Source organism: Saccopteryx bilineata, chromosome 3 (genome assembly GCF_036850765.1).
Source record: "Saccopteryx bilineata isolate mSacBil1 chromosome 3, mSacBil1_pri_phased_curated, whole genome shotgun sequence".
Lineage (NCBI taxonomy): Eukaryota > Metazoa > Chordata > Mammalia > Chiroptera > Emballonuridae > Saccopteryx > Saccopteryx bilineata.
In genome coordinates, this window is record NC_089492.1 from 242,799,410 (window position 1) to 242,814,456 (window position 15,047).

Below are 15,047 nucleotides of genomic sequence, written 5' to 3' on the forward strand. Positions count from 1 at the left end.
TCGGCCCGCGGACGAGCAGACTGCCACCCACCTGTTCTCTCCCCTCAGAGGAAGCATAGCTGACTTTGTATCCCTTATCCCTTCCCCTTACTTGATTTTCTCCAAGGAGACAAAGGAAAACCATCTGATCATTAAGAGACTGGAACATATTAAGTGACATTTTAAGAATCACTGTGTTGCCTGACCAGGTGGTGGCGCAGTGGATAGAGCAACGGACTGGGATGCGGAAGGACCCAGGTTCAAGACCCCGAGGTCACCAGCTTGAGCGCGGGCTCATCTGGCTTGAGCAAAGAGTTCACCAGCTTAGACCCAAGGTCGCTGGCTCATCTGGCTTGAGCAAAGAGTTCACCAGCTTAGACCCAAGGTCGCTGGCTCATCTGGCTTGAGCAAAGAGCTCACCAGCTTAGACCCAAGGTCGCTGGCTCCAGCAGGGGGTTACTCGGTCTGCTGAAGGCCCGCGGTCAAGGCACATGTGAGAAAGCAATCAATGAACAACTAAGAAGTCGCAACGCGCAACGAGAAACTGATGATTGATGCTTCTCATCTCTCTCCGTTCCTGTCTGTCTGTCCCTATCTATCTCTGCCTCTGTAAAAAAAAAAAAAAAAAAAAAAAAAGAATCACTGTGTTACAGATAAATTACACCTAGAACAACATCAAGCCCACTTCTTCACTTTCTACGCCCAGGTACAATCAACATGGCTTGGCTTCAGGCAGGCACACCTGAGCAGGGTCTGCATTCAGGGGGCTGACTCAGCTACTGGACTTAGATCTGGTTGGCATATTTGGACTTCCTTCCCCTAATGTGAACACACACACCTGAGCATGCCTCACTCCTGAGCTGTATTAGCATACGGTATACCAGAAGTTCTATACATTACAGGTTAAAGAGTATTTCCTACGATAATGAGGTAGTTTTTCATTCTTCATTTAGCTAACATACTTTGTACGTAGTCTCTATCAGTCAGGACCCCAATGGCAAAATAAAGGGGGTGGCACTTTAAACCCTTAACAGTAGGCATACCTGTTGGAAGCTTAAATAATGATCAATGTTAATTGTCCTATGTGTGATAATGGCACTGTGGTTATATAGGAGAATGTCATACTCTTGGGTGACCAATCACATTGCAGAATTTAAGAGAAAAGTATATGATGTCTGCAATTCATTTACAAATGGTCCATCCAGCAAAATAAACACATATATGCATGTCAGAAACAGAGAACTGGAGAGCAGAAATGTAACAAAAAGTTAATAACTGATGAATGCAGGTGTAAGATATGGTATTAAATATACCATTCTCTCAATTTTTCTATAGATTTAAAATTTTTTCAAAAACATCCAGGGAAAATACTAAAATAGCAACAACAACAACAAAATAATGAGATCTCACCAATATTTAAGGAAACACTTAAATCCAATATAAATATTAGTAATTGATATAAATAGGCAATTGACATATGTAATGCTAATTGTCATAATTAGAAATGAACATTAATTGACATAAGTGGTTTATGAATATAAAAATTGTATTTAATAATAAAAAATGGAAATTAGAATGCATAGGAAATTGAGACATTATACTAACATAGGATAGAATCTTATACAGGTAGCAAAAATATTTTTTCACATATTTATTGATATGGAAAACAATATATTAAGAAAAAAATAAATTGTACAAATGTATAATTAAAAAATGAAAAACAGTAGAATAAGAGTCTAAGTAATAATATATTATTTTTGAAACCCTAGAGATTATATTTGGAAAATGACTAGAGACTTGGATCAATAATCTGACCATAATCTCCTCCTGACAGTTGAGCAAATAACCACGAGAAAAACAATAATACAATATCTCTTATAGCCCAAACTAGAGAACCATGTAAATAAGGAAAATAACTGCTATTTTAAAAAGGGATTACAGTTTCTAAAACCAATAACTTCATCTCTTTAACACAGATAGACTGTTCACTGACAACTTTCATAAAACTGTACACTGTAGTGGAGAAAAGAGGAAAGTGAAAATAAATATATTGTATAAAGAAATATGGGGTAAAATAAAACTGAGATACTAGAAATTCAGGTTTGTTTTCTCATATCCCATAAAAACATCTCAAAAAATCTAACATATAACTTCTAAAGAAAACTAACCAAAGCGTGTCTTGTATATATGAGAAACCTGGTCATCAATTTTAGTCCAAAGCAATAAAAATAAATGAGTTGAAAACAGATAAATCTTCCATACAGAATAATTCAAAATAATGTATGTAGACACTCTGCCCTTAAGGAAATGAAGCATAACTCCCTACTCCTTAAATGTGGGGTGTGCACAATGACTTCCTTCCAAAGAGTAGGATATAGAAGAGGAAGAGGAGTAACTTTACAGTGGAGATGCCTGACCAGTACCTCAGCCAGGTGATCAAGGTCAACATCAACAAGTCACACTGATAGTATAGACCCTTCATATGATACAAAAATAATACTCATTAGAAAATAATCTTCCTCCCAAAAAACATACTACCTAAGTCCTATCATGAGAAAAACATCAGACAAATTTCCACAGAGGGACATGTTACAACATACGTGACCCGTATTCCTCAAAACTGTCAAGGACACTAAAAACAAAGAAAGTTGAGAAGTTGCCATAACTAAGAAGAGTCTAAGGAGACCTGACTAAATGTATATGGTATCCTGGATAGAATCCTGGAATGAAAAAAGGCATTGGGAAAAAAACTAAAGAAATGTGATTAAAGTATGACATTTAGGCAATAATATATCAGTATTTGTTCACCAATTGTGACAAATGTATCATGCTAATTTAAGATGTCAATAATGGGGGAAATTGGGCATCAAGTATATAGAAACTCTCTTGTACTGCCTTCACACTTTTCTTGTAAATCTAAAAATGCTTTAAAATGAAAAGTCTATTTGAAATTATAATTGAATTTAATAGGACACACTTTCAAATAATTTATAGAATGTCATGAACCCTTGATAATCTCTGAGAAATTTCTTTCAGACCCTAGTGTTAGAAAGAGTCCTATTTCTGCCCTGGTCAGATTTCTCAGTGGATAAAGTGTCAACCTGGCACACCAAGGTCACGGATTTGATCCCAGGTTTGGGCATGTACTAGAAGAAATCAACGAGTACACAACTAAATGGAACAACTATGTAAAACAGTATGTTGATGCTTTTCTTTCTGTCTCCCTTCCTCTCATTCCCCCCCCCTCTTTCTTGCAAATCAATGGAAAAAATAAAAAGAAAGAAAAAGGAAGGAAGGAAGGAAGGAAGAAGGGTGAGAGGGAGGGAAAGAGGGAGGGAGGGAGGGAGGAAGAGAAGAAGGATGGCAGGAAAGGAAGAAAGGAAAGAAGGGAGGGAGGGAGGGGAGAGAGGGGGGAGAAAAAGAAAGAAAGAAAGAAAGAAAGAAAGAAAGAAAGAAAGAAAGAAAGAAAGAAAGAAAGAAAGAAAGAAAGAAAGAAAGAAAGAAAGAGAAAGAAAAAGAAAGGATGTGAGTGAGCAAGAAAGAAAGTCCTACTGTCCTATTTCTGCTAAACGTCTGTCAGGTTCTTATATGTTCACTCAGTTCATCTTGATGATGTTCTATCCTTGCTTTGGCCACTAGGAAGCCTGGAAACAAACCTACCTTAGTTATTCTTTTAGTAGTTTCATTCCATTGTGATTTTTTAAAAACTTTTTATCACTATTTTTATCTTATTTTATTACCGGTCACTTCAAATCTCCATAGAGTGAGAACTTACATATATGAATGTTTTTGTCTGATTACACAAAATTTTATTATTCAAATTTCTGACCTCCCACTTTTCAAGTTACCAAGGTTCTGGACAGTTTCACACTCAACGGCTAGAATGTGGCTAATTACTAAAACATTCAGCTTTGTTTCTTGAACTGCAAAATGGTAACACCACCTGTCCTTACCAATGGTTTTCAGGGCTAATGGGGTTCACATTTGATAATATGCCTATCACCACTAAAGAAAATGCATGCAATAAATCATAATTAGCCTTATTATTATTAACAACAAAAATAGCAATAATTATTTTCATTAATATAATAAAAAATGGAGCTGAATTACTAATTAATCATGAGGCAGGTGGTGATTTTCTCAGTGACTCACATAAGCAAGTGAAGCTGCCATATTTGAAGGATGAGAACAATAACTAAAGGGAGGTGGGGGGAATACCAGAGGGGAGGGGAGAAAAACAGATAAGAGGAGAGGGACTTCTTACCTAATGTCACTGCCAAAAACAAGTCTGAAAGCTTTAAGACAAGGTGAAATCCAATCACTTTTTAGTCCTCACTCCACTAGAATAATAATAAACACCCACTAGCCTTTTTGGCACTCATTTCCCCAAAGCCTCCCAAAATAATCACAATAAGAGCCAAATAAACACAAATCTGAATCTCTCCTTGGTCCAGAGGATGCCAAGTTCATGTTTTACTGCCCGAAGTTTTTTTTGTTTTGTTTTGTTTTTGGCACTGGCACATTCAATCAGACCTTCCCTCATCTTCCCTATTCTAGAAAAAAGGACAATGGGGATTTTCATTAAAAGAACCATGCATTGTTAAAATACTTTGTGATGTACCTTTTAGCCACAGTACCTCTAAGACCCTCAGTAACCCTGAATGGGCATCCAGGTGAGAAGCTGAAGCTCAGGGAAGTGTGTGTGTGGTGGGGGGGGGGGGGGGTAGGGGGGTAGGGGGGTGGAGGGGGTGTACATCAGGCTAGGAAGGAGGGGCATCATTTGTTCCAGGCTCCTGCAAACAGTACACAGCAAAGACACCAAACCCAGGTCAGTCTGACTGCAAGGGTTTCCCTCTTTCCACTACGCCGGAAACTTCATGCAAAGAGTCTCTGCCAAAATTGATAGAAAAAGGGAACAAAATAAAATAGCTAATTTTTCAAAAAATTTCTCAGCACTGCACTGGAAGTTTTCCTGTTACCCCACTCAGTCCGTACACGGAACCCATGATATGGGCGCTGTCATTATCCAATTATACAATCGAGAAAGTTCAGAGGTGTTACTAGTTCCACCCTGATTGCACAGTTTGAAATAGAGAAGGAAGAAGGAATTGGAGACTAAGAAAACATGAGAGAAAGACAGCTGTGAGAGATAGGTGTGCCAGGTGTGCAAGAGGAACTTGCTGCCTGGCGACAAGCCCCATACTCTGCTGCAGAAGGGAACGTGGGAGAGACTTTGAAGGTACATGCAAGTACGCAAGAACAGGGCAAGGGGCACAAAGAGGAGGACTGCAAGTTTGTACCAATAAAAACAGAATGAGTCATGAGTGTCAAAGCCAGTTAAAGAAATGGCAGGGATGACGGAACAGCCAATAAATCCTTTCTGAGCATTAAACTTGCCACCTCCTCAAGGTTTCAGATTGTCATGAGCGGGGCTGGAAGCTCCCCGGCATGTTCTTCTGATTGGTTAATTTAAAAATGGAGAGCTGCTGTTGACCTAAGTCATTACACCTTTTAAAAATGCTTCCAATCCCTCAAAGGAAATGGAAGTCCCATATTACTTTCACGTACAATCTGTGAGACAACATTGTCCAAAATTACCTGATCATATAACACCTGGGGCACCTGTCACACATAAAACCCTCAGGTACCCCATGGAGATTCTGATCCATAGGCTCAAAACTGGAAGCCCTGGGAATCTGTGCTTTGAATGAAGAGTTAGCTGACTTCTATACTCGGGTCAGTTTAGAAAAATTGGTTTAATAGGACTCTCCAAACTAGCTTACAAGCTAGGCATCATGATAACAATTTTATACATAAGGACACTGAGATTCAAAAGAAGAAAAGAACATACCCAAGAACATAACTCTTGCATGGCAGAATTGAAGAATTCACAATGTGAAATCACACTGTGACTCCACAGTGTATATGCATGCCACCATGTTTAAGTCTATCTGAGTGACAGCTAGCTTCCAAATGCCTACTCCTTGGTGTCTTCGTTTGACATGAGACATGAGGATATGGGGATTTAGACTATTCAGCATCATCACAAAGAACCGGGGAGCAAGTCAATACCCTGAATTGGATAAGATCCCCACCCCTAAAAATACACTAAAAGAGAAGGAAAGCAAGGTCTTCTTCCATCTCTAGTTCTATTTTTGAGTCCTCAAGATTCGCAGGCCAGTGGGATATTGCTGATACCCATACTATTAGTACTGCTCACAAAAATTAGGGTATATTTTAAAAGTGAATATGAAGTGATAAAATATCCCCTAATTTTTGTGAGCAATATAGGTCCATTTGGCTAAAACAATGAAAACATTTCTTTCACTACTGCACAAAGATTAAAAATAAACAAAAAACCTACAGAAATAACCATAAACTTCACACCAAAAAAGGAATACCCAAGATGAGATCTTCACCCAGCACTGGCCTCCACACTGGTGGTAACAGCATAGGGTGACTACTTGTACCTTCTGGGGTGAAGTTCAGATCACACCGCTGGAGCTTTCTCCCCCAGAGAAGGGTGGGACCTGAGGTTTGCTGAAGCTATCTGTATATGCATGTGGATGCCCACTACCCTGAAACCTTGGACTAATGATAATCCACATGAAAAATGATGTGCTTGTGAAACATGTCCTCTTCTATCTCCTTTCTGTAAGCCCCTGCTGGTGAACTATCACGTTCTTATCATGCGAAATGAGACAGATAGAAAAAGCACGAGGAAAATGGTGCTCCTATTCCCAGCTTCCCTTGAGTTTAAATATTGATAAAAAGAAGAACAGGGAAGACTTGGCCCTTTCTAAAGGAGCTGACTTTATAGTACAACACCTGCCTCTGCAAATGTATATATTTATACAGGTTTATCTGTCCTCTGGGGACTGAGCCTCTTCCTCACAGATTTGCTCAATACAGATTCTAAATCATTTTCAAGATTGGAAGACCCCTCCCCACCTTGCTACTTTTCCTCTTTGGGCATCCCCTAAAATCAGAGCTCAGAATGACAACAGATGTGCATACTTTGAGATTTCACATTAGTCTGCCCATATATATATATATATGGATATGGAGATATGTATATATAAATATCCATATCCATATCTATATCTATCTATCTATACATCCATGCACACATCCACTCTTAATATAGCAGCCACAATTTCACACTCAATCAGTATTTTTTAAATTGTTTCTGCAATGAAGCACATGTTTATAACATTCATAATTTATTAAAATACATTGTTGACTTAAACATAGATACTTCTACACTCTGCAATGTCTTATGGTACATTAATATAAAAGGCAGAATAGGTTCATAACACACCCAACCAGCTTTCTTAAAAAACCATATCTATTAGTGGTGAAAAAGATTATGGAATTAAGAAGTACAAGTTGGCAGTTATAAAAATAGTCACAGGGATGTCAAGTACAGTGCAGAGACTATAGTCAATAATAATATAATAACTATACATGGTGTCAGATGGGTATTAGACTTACCAGGAGGACCATTACATAGGTTATATAATGTCTAATCATTATGTTGTACACATGAAACTAATATAATATTGTATGGCAATTGTAATTGAAAAAAATTTTTTAAAAAACGTATCTCTTGCCTTAATTTTAGGGGCCAAAAAATACATTTTTCTTTTATTCACTATGTAAAAAAGTGCCTTTGGAAAAACAGTCACATTTCATGATGGACGGCCCATGTCTCTTTCAAATGTGTCCAATTTCAATGAATGGTCTTCACCTTGGATACCACATTCCAAGCCTCATAGGAACAATGGTGCTTGGGCATGTGCAGTGAAGGTGCAAGATGGATTCAAGATGTTTCAAGTATGCAAAATCGCATGCAGATGTACAAACAGTGTGTCCAGTCAAAGCCAGTTAAGAAAGCAATATATATACAGACACCCGAGAATGGATGAGCGAAAATAAAATCTAACTTGTAATTAACATACCGTGCTGTGACACCTGTTGCCTTCCACGATAAGAAGTCTGGGAGATCAAAGAAATGTCCCGCCTTATCCCAGCAAGTCTCTCTCAAGTTCTGCCAAATTAAATATATATTAGAATCAATTATGGGCTTTTATTCCTCTACCCTACTCCTCTTTCAATAATGTCTCAAAATTTTCAAAACAAAAGTATAGCCAACAATGCCCAATACAACATCTACTCAGGTGCTGAGAGAGGGGATGATGTAAAAATGATACCTATATAGGAAAGAAAAATTGGTAATTATTGATCCTTCCAAAAGTGACTATAATTTCCCTTTTATCCCCCTTTGCCAACCTGGAGAAGTAGGAAGCACACTCTGTGAAGGTATGCAATCCATCTTCCCAGAGAAGGCCAGAGGACATTCTTCAAGACATATAAGATTTCAAAGCTGAACAGCTGTAAACTGGGAAGAAAACTGCACTAAGAAATTAATGCATAAAACAAAACATGTCCTGCCCATGAAAAATTCTCCCCACACCAACCGGTTTCCAAGGCAACAGGAAATGTGATTCCTGCCCTCAACGAACTTCTCGTCTAAGCCAAAGAGAATGGCATGTAATCAAGCTATTACTGTACATTTTTAAAACATTTATTTCTTCCACACTGCCAGTGTGGTCAGAGTCTCTCTGGCCACTAGGCTTTTTCTTTCCTCTGCCGACCCTACCTGGAACATTCATTGCTCCTTCACCACCCTGTACCCTCCCAGGGTCCATGTCACCCTGCCCCCCTTGTTAACTCTATCCCTCATTCCCTGGTGAAGCCTTCCAGCATCTCCTGCTCAGGTTAGGTGTGGCTATCACACAACCCACCACTGCACAATTGTGTGTGGGTGTCTTGCTTTCTTTACAAATGGACTGTAAGTTCTAGGAGGTCAAGTACCTTCCTTGCCAGTTTATCCACCATGATATCCCATGACTGTCCCTCTCCTCCACCTACACTGGACTGAACCCTTAGTTGAGAAGTAGAAACTACATGACTCCGTTTCCCTTCACCACACCAGGATAGACATGTGACCTGAAACAATCAGATCTCTTCTCCCAAGAATTTAGAAGCAGGATCTAAATGGAATTCATTTATCCTCTGCCTCTGAATGAAACTGGTGGTGAGTTAAACTTGGAAACTGGGAGGTGGCCATTCCCCAAACCTAGAGAAGCAAAGCTTCATGAAGGGAAAAGTAAAGCAGACTAGAGGCAACAGCAAAAATGGCTTCCTACCACCCAAGCAACTGTCCACGTCTTGGTTTCAGTTATCCCCTCCCGAGAGGATACAGTAACAAGGAATATGGCATAATCACAAGGGTATCTTTGGGACCCTACCAAAAATCAGAAGTTCAGATGAGACACATTCCAGTGTTTGCTAGAGGGTGAGGCATAGCAGGCACTCAATAAGTAGTTGTTGAACAACCAAACCACTCAATTTCACCCTCTAATATCTCATGTGAGGAATGTCTCAGAGTTTACAAAGGGTTTCCATACGTGTTATCTCCTTAGAAGAATACAGAAGACCTGTTATCACATTTATTTTACAGACACACAACTGGACTTTATCTACATTTGCCCTCAAATTCTATGAGTTCTTCTTATTTCCCCCTTCCCTATCACAACTATGTGGACACAGACATTTATGCATAGCAGAGAAACTAAGTATTACCCAGGTACAGGGTTCAATTAAAACAACAGTAACATCAAAAGGGTTCTGATGTAAACAGCCCATTTTCTATTCTTGTCATTGCTGATTTGCTTAAATCCCTAGCCATTTGGATGAGAAGTTATATCTAGAAAGGGCTGAACTTCTCTTTGAACACCCACACTTGTTAATATTAAAAAAAGCAAAACCTAAAAGTTGATTAAATATGCCTAACACAGCTATGAACTGTAGTATCTTTATATACTAACAGGTCACAATAAAAAAATGGTAGCCTTTGAAATTAGTATGTGAGTCAAAGTAGTGAAACTAGTATGCCTTCTGGGTAATCTAAAAAATCTCTTCCACGTGCTTTATGGTGTCAGTGACTGGTTCTCAGGGAGAAGGAGAAAAAGGTTGCCTCCTCCTTGAGGCACCAGAAATCCAAGGCCAGTCACCAGAAAAGAACCACTAAAAACCATTGCAGCAATAAGCAGTGCTTCAAGCCAGAGGTGAGTAAGCTTCCTAAACTCAGAAAACAATGGCTTCTGTTAGATCTTGTATAGGGTCATTAAAGACCTCGCATAATGAGAGCTTTCAGCCTGTGACCACGCAGACAGCCGCTGTGGACAATGGCACCCACGCAGAACATCTCAAAGAGAGCGTCAGGCCTCTTGCCAGAAAGACACACACTGGGGGTTGGAGGCGCAAGGCAGCCAAGAGCATCATTTCTTCTTGAGACCACTCCAGCGTCATTGATTAAAATCAGGGACCTCTCTACAGGACAAAAAAAACCCAGAACAATCTTATTGAAAGTATGAGGTATGCGGCCCTGGCCGGGTTGCTCAGTAGATAGCATGTCATCCCGGTGCACTGAGGTTGTGGGTTCAATCTCTGGTCAGGGAACATATGAGAAGAAAACAATGGATCCACAACCAAACAGAACTAAGTGGAAGAAGTTGAGATGCTTCTCCCCTCCCCCCCACCCAAATCAATGGAAAAATTTAAAAAAGAGAGAAAAAGAAAGAAAGAAAGAAAGAAAGAAAGAAAGAAAGAAAGAAAGAAAGAAAGAAAGAAAGAAGGCATCTTTGAGAATGCACATGGTCTAGAAGAAGACAGACAGCAATACAATAGTCCCTGCTTTCTCCACAAAAGCAGCCTGGAGATTAGCCAGCAAAGGGTAGGGAGACCATGCCTGGACGATAGGGAGCATCTCTAGGAGCATGACCCCCTTACTGCCAGACTACCTGTGAGGACCCCATGTGCTTCTCATGTGGGGCTACCTGGTCCCAAGTGCTTTGTCATCAAATGCCATTCTGACTGAGGGTTTATTAGCCCCTGTAGATTAATGTTTCCTTTAGTTCTGTGGGAAGATTCTGTCTGTCTCTCCTCTTCCCCAGCCTGTTCAGTCCTGGGCAAGGGCCACAACCTTACTAAATTAATACTGAATGAATTCTCTTCTGTAACACGGGCCTGCATCAGGACAGAGCGACTGCCCTCGGACACTCCACCGCAGCTGACAGCAGAGCTCCCCTGTGCCTCGTGGCCCCTGATTTTTAGGGTGGTTCAATTCTTAGGGTGGTTCCGAGGTGGGCAGGCAATAGCCAAGAGTCGAATACAAAGGATGTAGGAACTGTGGTTCAAATGACAAGGGCTTAGCTCAGTGTCACACAGGGCTGCCAGCTCTAAGGAAGTGTCCCTTCCTCCCACTATGCCACAGTCACTGTGAGGCTGCCATATCTGTCAGAGTGGAAGGTTTTGGCCTTCTGGAAGGGTCATGAAGGAAGCTATGGCCATTCTTTATGAAAGAAAGCAACAACAACAAAAAGCGCTCCCAAACACATTTATTTACATACATATTTTTTTAATTTCAGAGATTTTACTTTCAATTCTGGGCAACTCAATTTCTCTGTACCTAGTAACAACCTCCCTGCACAGAGCAGGTCCTCAACACGTGCCACCTTTAGGTGTATCTCATTCCACAGGAGCTAAATCCAGTTCAGACTAGGAGAACTCTGTGCTGAATGCCTTAAGTCAATCCTCCAGTTACCAAGCAACTAACAAAAATGAGTCTTTTTAAGAAAAAAAGACATCAGCCATGATTTGGGGTGTGACTTGGCAATAAGACTTGTGCATTCCAATAAAAATCCTTTGAGCAAGCAACCCTCCCGTTTGAAAGCAACCAAAGGAATAACTCTTTACTTTTTTTTAAATCATGTATTACTTCATACAACTACAGCATTTCTTGGGAGGAGGCACTACTCAAAGTGCACACAGCTGCAGGTCTCAGCAGAGGGTGGAGATAGAAAGATGTCTCCTGGACTCAAGGCCAGGAAGCAGCCACCCCAGCCTCAATGCAGGGAGAGATGTAACCTTCCCTCTCTCTGTGGTGTCCCAGGAGGCAGCAAGGGCTCTGCTGGCTGCTAGATGCTGAGGGAACTTGTATGAAAAATGAAGCAGATATTGCAATGCATGCTGGGAGACACTAGGGTCTAAGAGTAGCATGAGAAAGCAGAGATGACCAGATCCAACAGGGTCATCCAAGTATTTTGTTATTAATTGCAAAGGGACTCTATCTGGGAAATCTGCTGTGGACAGTGAATAAAAGGGAGGGAACAGAGCTCCCTAATTCCCTATCCAATAAACGATCCTGCCTGAACATTCCAAATACTCATGATGTTGTTGTCTTCCAGCACAACAACCCATAAAAAAGCAAAACTGTATCCTCATTCTGCATGTAAGACTCCAAATTAGGGCACAAGCTGATGGGTCAGAGATGAAAGATGTATCAGGAAGAAACTTAACCTCCAAATATCATTCTTAAAAGGAAAATGATGCTGAAAACATCAAGTGGGTCACTATTCCCAACCAGAAACTTCCCAGAAAGAATGAAATAATCGTGTTTCAAACTCTCATCCACAGAGAAAAAGATCTAACACTTGACATATTGCAAGACAGACAGATACTCTGAGAAGTATGTGCTATGTGAGTTTCTAAAAACTTAAAACTGACCGTTATATTGAAATGACCATTATGTTGAATTATATATTCAATGACCATTACACTGAAAATGGTTCAACAGCTCCTCGTGGCTGAAAATCACATTTTATCTCCTTGGCATGGCTCTCAGGACACTTAACAGCCTGGCTCCAGCGTGGCCATTATTTTTATGAATTCTTCTGGACCGATCTCCCGTCACCCCCTCCTCGCTCTCCCTGCCCTGCTCTCACCTCATTTCTTTCACTTCCCCAAATGCATTATGCACTTTTATACTTCCATGCCTCTACTGAGCTAATGCCTCTGCTTGGATTGACTTCCTCATCTTCTCCCATGATCAAATGTCTACCTTTGATTCAAATCCAGCTCAAATGTCACCTTTTCAGTAAATCCCTCCATCCTTTGCTCTATCCTAATTATATATTCATGTGCTTAAATCTACCTCAATATGACAAACTCCTGGAGGGCAAAAGCCAGCTGACTCATGGGGGAAAAAATGCCAAATGTTTCAAGAGGTATAAAAAAATTTAGAGTCAGACCCTTTCAAAGTTAAAACAGAGCTGGAGAAAGATGTGCACAAAAGGAAAAGGTAATTAATTTAAGATGATGTATGACAATAATGTAATGAGCCCAAAACCAAGGTTTGGTGAGTCAGCCTCATAACTTCATCACAGTGTTTTGAGTGTGGCTATAGAGCTGCCTCTAATGAGTAATCACAGACTGGGTTCAGAGGACAGAACAGGCTTTGGGGTTGGGGCGCCTAGGGAAGGCTTCACAGGGGAAAGATTTTGAGTTGAAGCCATAATAAGGTCCAGTAAAACCTATGCTACTACGGACAATGGCACCCGAGAAACAAAACCCTGAAATGACAAGATATGATTACCCTGTTAGAGGAGGATTTAACTGTACCTTCAAATAATTGCCTTATAAAATAAAACAGTTCCACTGTATAATTTAAATTATTTAATTTTCAGGAAGTAGATATACATGTATGTATCCTCCCTCCTACCACCACCTTCCCTAGAGCCCGACTGTTGTACAGAAAGGTAACTTTATAATCCACACTAGAGCTGATTTCCCAACCGTAAAAAAGCTGCTCAGAATCAGCAAAGCTGACTTTGCCCGGGAACGTGATCCCACCACATGCGTTAGGAAAACAAGGCTTTGGTATGTGGGCTCTAAGAACTTTGGAGTCAGGCAGACCTGAGTTTGATTATTGTCCTCACCACTTCCCAGCTGTGTAGCTTTAAGTAAATTAATTTCTCTAAGCTTCAGTTTCCTCAAATGACATATTACTATAGCATCTACCTCAGAGGGATATTGTGAGAATTAAATGAAATAATGTAGAAGACCTGATAAGTCAATGAGTTTCACTCTAATTACTGCTACAGAGTTTCATGTTTTTTCAAAGCACTTTAACACGCATGATCTCATCTGTTCTGTATAATTCTTTAAGGCAGGGAGGGCAAGAAATTACAAACTTCATCTTGCATGTTAAGAAACTAAAATCCGGCCCTGGCCGGTTGGCTCAGCGGTAGAGCGTCGGCCTGGCATGCGGGGGACCCAGGTTCGATTCCCAGCCAGGGCACATAGGAGAAGCGCCCATTTGCTTCTCCACCCCCACCCCTCCTTCCTCTCTGTCTCTCTCTTCCCCTCCCGCAGCCAAGGCTCCATTGGAGCGAAGATGGCCTGGGCGCTGGGGATGGCTCCTTGGCCTCTGCTCCAGGCGCTAGAGTGGCTCTGGTCACGGCAGAGCAACGCCCCGGAGGGGCAGAGCATCGCCCCCTGGTGGGCAGAGCTTCGCCCCTGGTGGGCGTGCCGGGTGGATCCTGGTCGGGCGCATGCGGGAGTCTGTCTGGCTGTCTCTCCCTGTTTCCAGCTTCAGAAAAATACAAAAAAAAAAAAAAGAAACTAAAATCCAGGAGGGAACCACACCATGACTGTCCCAAGGTAACACACAGGGAAGTGGAAAGACAGACTGAAATGTAGGTCTCTGTGAACCAGCCCAGCACTAGCTCAGGTGTCCACCTCCCTGAAGCAAAATACAATACAGAAGGGCCAGGAGAACTGATGGTGTCAATGGTGACCTAGATAACACAATTTCTTGTGGGTGGTATTGTCTTTGGAAGGGATGAAAGGAGGAAAAGAGGGAGGAAGAGAGTCAGTCCCTCTAGAAAGAGTTGGCTTTGGGATGCAAGGTCTCGGAACAAACATGAAAAAAAGTAGAAGGGTTGGAGCAGTGGAAAGCTGAGGACATCTTTCACCTTTCTTAATGTCTCATTTTCTGGATCCCTTCACACCCTTCTCATGGCTTGTCTGTCTCCTTCTTGAGTTCCTTTCCTTAGCCACCCTTTAAACATGGATGTTACCAGAGTTCTTGCCTCATCCAAATGCTCTTCTCACTGTTCCTGATGCTGGGCAGTCTCCATTACTCCCATGGTTCCGACCGA

The 15,047-nt window shown here is 41.0% G+C and overlaps 1 protein-coding gene across 9 annotated transcripts in view; it reads right to left on the bottom strand.

The window, feature by feature from the left end:
* FGGY (FGGY carbohydrate kinase domain containing) overlaps positions 1–15,047 on the bottom strand; it is a 456,511-nt gene that overhangs the window by 357,123 nt on the left and 84,341 nt on the right. For all 9 annotated transcript variants that reach the window (XM_066269069.1, XM_066269063.1, XM_066269065.1 and 6 more), the window contains one exon: positions 7,941–8,029. In XM_066269069.1, the coding sequence (XP_066125166.1) occupies positions 7,941–8,029 (89 nt within the window). The remainder of the gene's footprint in view (positions 1–7,940; positions 8,030–15,047) is intronic.